At 42.3% G+C, this 6,000-nt stretch overlaps 2 protein-coding genes across 5 annotated transcripts in view; both read right to left on the bottom strand.

The window, feature by feature from the left end:
- The window catches only part of LOC133118943 (receptor-type tyrosine-protein phosphatase beta-like), a 53,855-nt gene extending 49,814 nt beyond the window's left edge, over positions 1-4,041 (bottom strand). The window contains exons 1-2 of the mRNA XM_061229252.1: positions 3,923-4,041; positions 2,754-3,155 (exon numbers count right to left, since the gene is read on the bottom strand). Coding sequence (XP_061085236.1) covers positions 2,754-3,155; positions 3,923-3,980 — 460 coding nt within the window. The 5' untranslated portion in view covers positions 3,981-4,041. The remainder of the gene's footprint in view (positions 1-2,753; positions 3,156-3,922) is intronic.
- A 442-nt stretch (positions 4,042-4,483) lies between these two features.
- Positions 4,484-6,000, bottom strand: part of ptprr (protein tyrosine phosphatase receptor type R) — a 61,657-nt gene continuing 60,140 nt past the window's right edge. For all 4 annotated transcript variants that reach the window (XM_061229602.1, XM_061229603.1, XM_061229601.1 and 1 more), the window contains one exon: positions 4,484-6,000. This exon is cut by the window's right edge and continues 2,131 nt beyond it. The gene's annotated coding sequence lies outside the window, so the exon portion shown is untranslated.

Below are 6,000 nucleotides of genomic sequence, written 5' to 3' on the forward strand. Positions count from 1 at the left end.
AATTAATGCTTTGTGTAATAAACCTGAAGACACAAATGGCTCTGAACAACCTCAGGACGTTTATGACCAGGGCGAGGCAAGATTGGACGTACAAGAGGTGGACGTACAAAATGGCTCCCAATTTGGAACTCGATGGACATCTACACAAGGTTCAGTGTTCACTCTATGGATATTTATAAAGACTTATCCAACTTTGTAACAGATTAGGCCATTCCTAGTTTTCCGTATTGAAGGATAAAGCACAGAGTGTAATGATCCAAACTTGGCCAAAGACCATGAGATGCAAAGGCTGGGACAAAACAGGACAGGGCAGCCTGTAGCCTAGTGGCTAAGGTGACTGGGACCCAGAAGATTGGTGGTTTAAGCCCCGGTGTAGGCAAGGCCCTTAACCCCACATTGCTCCAGTGGGGATAGTCCCCATGTGTAGTCTAATGAACTGTAAGTAGTGTGGATAAAAGCGGCAGCTAAATAACACATTTTAGCCCCTGTGGGGGAAACCATACATTTCTGAAAAGTCAGCCACCAAAAGGACCACACAACATTCAGCTACACCCTCCGTTACACTCTGCAGGCCAGAAACAGAGAACACCGAACTGCAAAGGTAGATGACACAGGTGGTCAGAAGGCACCGCAACAGACCAGAGGGGGAACTCTAGGGTAGCGAGGCTTCGAAAGCCAGAACACCCTTCCAGGAGACCCTGGTTTCTATGGTTACTGCTGACACTGAGGAGACCTGGATTAGGATTCACTGCAGAAAGTATTAGGGAGCATCGCCATGGCTGTGCCATTTGATAAGACAAAAAACTGCACTTCCATTAATAGACACAAGGGGGAAGTACACCGGGGGTCACGTCAACCATCCCAGTTCTTGTCTGTCCCTGTACCATTTGTAAATCAATCCATAGCTACTTTAGACAAATGAGATGAGCCTTGTAGACTCTCTCCTTCTCAATGGAGAAAGACTACAGAATATATATGTAATTGGGTGCAATGAGGACTATTGAATATTAAAGACAGAAAAAAAAATCCCAACGTGTCGAAAAAGTTCAACTATTTTCAAGAACAGAAAGAAACTGTCTGTACTGTTGCCAATAAATTGCTTTCAGCAATGTGCCCACCGTTTTCATTAAAAACCCTTTTAGCACAGAGACATACTGGGCATTGACACATGACTGACAATAAGGATAAAAACAGAATTAGGGGTGTTAAAATGGCGTTAATTTAAAATGCCTTGCATATGCTGCAAACTAGTTAAGTGTTGTAAGACATTCGACTAATAGCCTATTAAGAACTCCAAATACATCACAGCTGTTAAAAGCTTTAATTGCGATTTCAGCTCATCAAAGAGCTCTCCTCCTCATATTTATCGCAAATAGGGAACAAAGTGAAGTAAAAACAAAGTAAAAAATAAAAGTTAAATCTAAGCAAGGATGCACCCAAACTGAAACAGCATTGATCGAATTTCTAAAATAGACATCTGGTGCAAACCGTATGTGCTCAAATAAAATATTCATGACAAAACGTCCATCCATCCATCCATTATCCTAACCTGCTTATCCTGAACAGGGTCGCAGGGGGGCTGGAGCCTATCCCAGCATACATTGGGCGAAAGGCAGGAATACACCCTGGACAGGTCGCCAGTCCATCACAGGGCACACACACCATTCACTCACACACTCATACCTATGGGCAATTTAGACTCTCCAATCAGCCTAACCTGCATGTCTTTGGACTGTGGGAGGAAACCGGAGTACCCGGAGGAAACCCACGCAAACACGGGGAGAACATGCAAACTCTGCACAGAGAGGCCCCGGCCGACCGGGATTCGAACCCAGGACCTCCTTGCTGTGAGGCGGCAGTGCTACCCACTGCACCATCCGTGCCGCCATGGCAAAACGTGTTGTGCAAAATTCACCAAAAATGTATTTAACCTGAACAAATCCTTTATTTATGTTTTAATTTAGTGACAAATACAACATTTTGAACCATCTTTCCAAGTTGTTGTGAGACATTTTCAGTAAGCAACCAATTGGATGATCCTGGATGCGAACATTTTTTAATTTTATTTTTAATTTTTATTTTTTAACAACAATGTCTTGTCTTTATTCTTTGCAACTGCTTTGATTGTAGTGCTAAATGTAAAACTAAATGTAAAGCTGTTAATAATAATAATAATAATAATAATAATAATATTATTATTATTATTATTATTATTATTATTATTATTATTATCATCTTTACAGACACAGACACACAGCCCCACTACACGTGAATCCCGGGCCGAAAAAAAGGAGACAGTGATGGTGTCAGCCGCCGTTTCAGCAACGCCAATTTTCACAGGAAGAAGATGAAGCGCTGCTGACGACATTCCTGCGCCGGTGTCTGCGCTGGGAATGTCCCTGAGCACAATGTGCGGGGAAGTTGGTATCAAAAGTGATATCCTCTGCTTTCATTAGCGCAAATGCCTGAAGGGCCAAAGCTCAGACAGGCTCCACACGATTTATTTTCGTGTTAACTGCTGGTACCTAATGAAGCCGTGGTTCCCTTTCCCGTTATTTTCCCCCAAGCACGCAACAACACAATACAGCGGTATTTTCTCAGGTGTTCACATAACCGAACCATTTTTGGTCTCTGCCCCACGGGGCATAGCCAACTGTGAGGTGTTTGCAATCTTCGCGGTGAGCCAAAAGCGCACAGGTGTCCCCAGGTATGAATGTCTCATTAAAACAAATTTGTAAACACCGACAACTCACCGTTACTTGGGCATAACGTGGTCATCCTCCGCCGTCCCCCGGGATCCGTTGCGTACTTGGTCCAATTGGAATAGCTCCGATCCGCTCTGAGGACCGCACGCAAGCCTTGCTTTCTCAGGAACATCGCCGAGTCCGCCAGCCCAAACGTCCCCTTCCGATCGTAACACCTCCACGCAGGTGCGACGGCGCAGTCATCAATCGAGGCCAAACGCGCGTGGCGCGGTACGTAACGGCTGGTGTTCACCCACAGACACTTGGCGGACTGGACGTGCTGCAGTTTCATATCATTCGTCCATTTCCAGTGCTGACTGGGATTGTCCGCGTTACATTTGCCCAGCTTCACTGCGGTGTTGTGCGTTACTAGGCATAACACCGCGCGCGTGTGGGAAATTAGGAACTCCTCTATAAACGAAACAGAAAGTTAATTTAATTAAGTTAGTTTAATAGCCAGCACATTATGACCAAACGCGAAAAACGTGCCCATTGTTAAATGGCTGATGAGGGACGACACAAATATCACTTAAGCCAACCAGAGAAATACAAATGTCCGGTCATGTACCATGGTTAGATGTTTAAAATAGAAACTATAATGAAGAAAAATAAACAGGTTCTGCATGTGCAGGGGTCACACTTTCACTCGTGTGCTTAGGGTGCTATGGCGAAGCATATTGCATATCATACAGTTACTGTGATTACATAATTATGTCAATAACAATAGCGGTGGTAGCGGACACTGGTCCGGGCATTTTGGCTCAAACTGAATCCAAACAATTTTAGAACTGAACTTATAAAAAAAAGTACATTCAGACCGATCGTTTCAAATGCAGTCGTGTCACTTCCAATCACCTGGTCTGCATTTTGTGCATTCACTGAACAACTTATTTTAATCACGCAACGTTCACAGTATTACTAAACTTCCCTTGGCCCAAATGAAAAGTCAGTGTAACCTGACAATAAATTCGTATTTGCGCAAGGAGGCATACAAATAAAGGGCATAATCATCCCGTTTCCAGTAAACTACAGTCACTGGAGAAGGCAAAGATGAAAATCTAGACATGTTTCCGTTATTTCGGCCGAACCAGCCCGACCCTCCAAGGAGACCAATTGGTATTGCCTGAATGTTTAACATAACAAAGGCAACGGCAAATAAAACAACGCGTTTTACTCACCTGTCTCTGCAAAGCTCAACAATAATATTAATAGTACGCCCGCAAATAAAGTATCCATTTTACGCGCAACAAGTTCCTAGCGTCCGCTGGACTCGGATGAGCCAAGTTGAGGCGTCAAGAGGAAACGCGGCTTGAGGGGAAGAAAGCCTGTGACGAGCGCTTCCTCCTATTCAAACTGTTTTTGGAGTTTCAGAGTAGAGGACCATTTGAAACTCATCAACCTGGAAGTCTTTTCTTCTCGGAAGTACCACGGCGCATTGCAGATGTGCAAACGTGCATACAGCTGTGGTAGCAGTAGTGCACTATAATTGCTGCCCACAATCACGCGGCTGGTTTGCAGGGCGTTAACTGTGGCGCGTGTAATTCGGTGTAATAATGTGTTTTTGCCCCCCACAATCCCCAAAACAGGTCGTTTAAAACGCGCTGAGTTGTTAGCACAGGTCCAGACGTTCAGACAGTGGCTTTTTCTAACGAATACGTTCAGAATCGACGCAGAGGCACCGAAGATCATACCTGAAAAAACCTCAATACAATGAAAGAAAAAGCTCATTCACAATTGGATCGTTTAAAATTCAGTTTATTGGCAGTACATAATATAAAGTCAGCCGCATAGGAAACAACACAGGTCGGTCTGCGTAGAAGTAGACTGCTCAGTCTATCCAAGGAAATAACTTTTTCCCACAAAGACATTATAATGACATTTGATTAGAAATCAGTATACAAATACGCGGAACAATCCTTTTGAAAGATTCATAGTACCTTATGGCTTAATTTAGTACACCTAGGCTCCCTCTTAACTGTTGATACCAGTTTCTAAACACCCTCTGTGAAGGTCCGCCTGACAGAGAAAAGGAAACTCAGAAAGAAAGCTACATGATCTGAGCTGGCAAAAACTTTTCTTTTTTTATAACAGGCTGTCACTCTTCAATCCGCTCCTCTCTTATAGTTTCTATGGTAACACTTCACAGTAAGGTTCCATGAATTGAATAATGCAGTTGTCACACCATTACTGAGAAGTTAATCTGTACAGCTCTGTTAATGTATTTGTACATCATTAATCCATGTTGACAAACACATTAGTTAATGCCAATTCATGAACTTTGTAAAGTGTGACCATTCATTTCCAGGTCTAAGAAACAAGACAATAGGAATCTCAGATAAGCCCAGGTGTGCCAAATCCAAGCACAAAATATCTTTCAATCAAAGTGTCACATCCATAAACAGTCACTCGATTCTAGACTTTTTTTTCCCTCCTTATGTGTAATCTGAGGCATACATATGTACAGTATATTGATACCGATATAAGTAGTTACAATTATAGCCATATTGGACAGTGAAATTATCACAACATTCATTTGGATTAATAGTTTATAGGAAAACAAGTCATGGACTGGCCAATATAACCAGAACCCCACATAGTGGATAATCGCTACTAACAGTAAACAGTATACATGAACATTTTTCATTTATAAACACAAATGGCCATTGTGCATTGTACCCGCTACATAGTCCTAATATGAACAAATATTTTTTTTGAAACCTTTATCACAAATTAATAAAATAATTATAGTAATAATAAGAATAATAATTTAATAAACAATACATACAAAAATGGTTCCATAAAATTCTCATTGTCAAACAACAATCGTTTTTTCCCCCCCTCCTATTTTGTAAGATATACAGATAAAACACTTGCAGTCTTAGCAGCAAGATTGTCATGTGGTGAAATGGTACCTGGGCCACATAATTTGTAATAGCACTTTAGCATGTACCATACATACGCTTCCACAATAAGTGTACTGTACCGCACATGAAGACAAGCATCTACACACAGATCGCTGTCTTCTCAGAGCCAAATCTCTCAGCAGTAAAGGTCCGGGGACACGAAGCCCTGACATGTATGGTCTGTGTGTGTGTGTGTGTGTGTGTGTGTGTGTGTGTGTGTGTGGCACGTGTACACACCTGCGCATATCAGCTTCGTCTGAAAAGCACTCGGCTAAAATAATTTGGGAGGGAGTCAGACCAGCACCTCAAAAAGATGTTGACATACACCATTGGTCACAGACATTAAAAATAAT

This window comes from Conger conger, chromosome 19, assembly GCF_963514075.1.
Source record: "Conger conger chromosome 19, fConCon1.1, whole genome shotgun sequence".
NCBI lineage: Eukaryota > Metazoa > Chordata > Actinopteri > Anguilliformes > Congridae > Conger > Conger conger.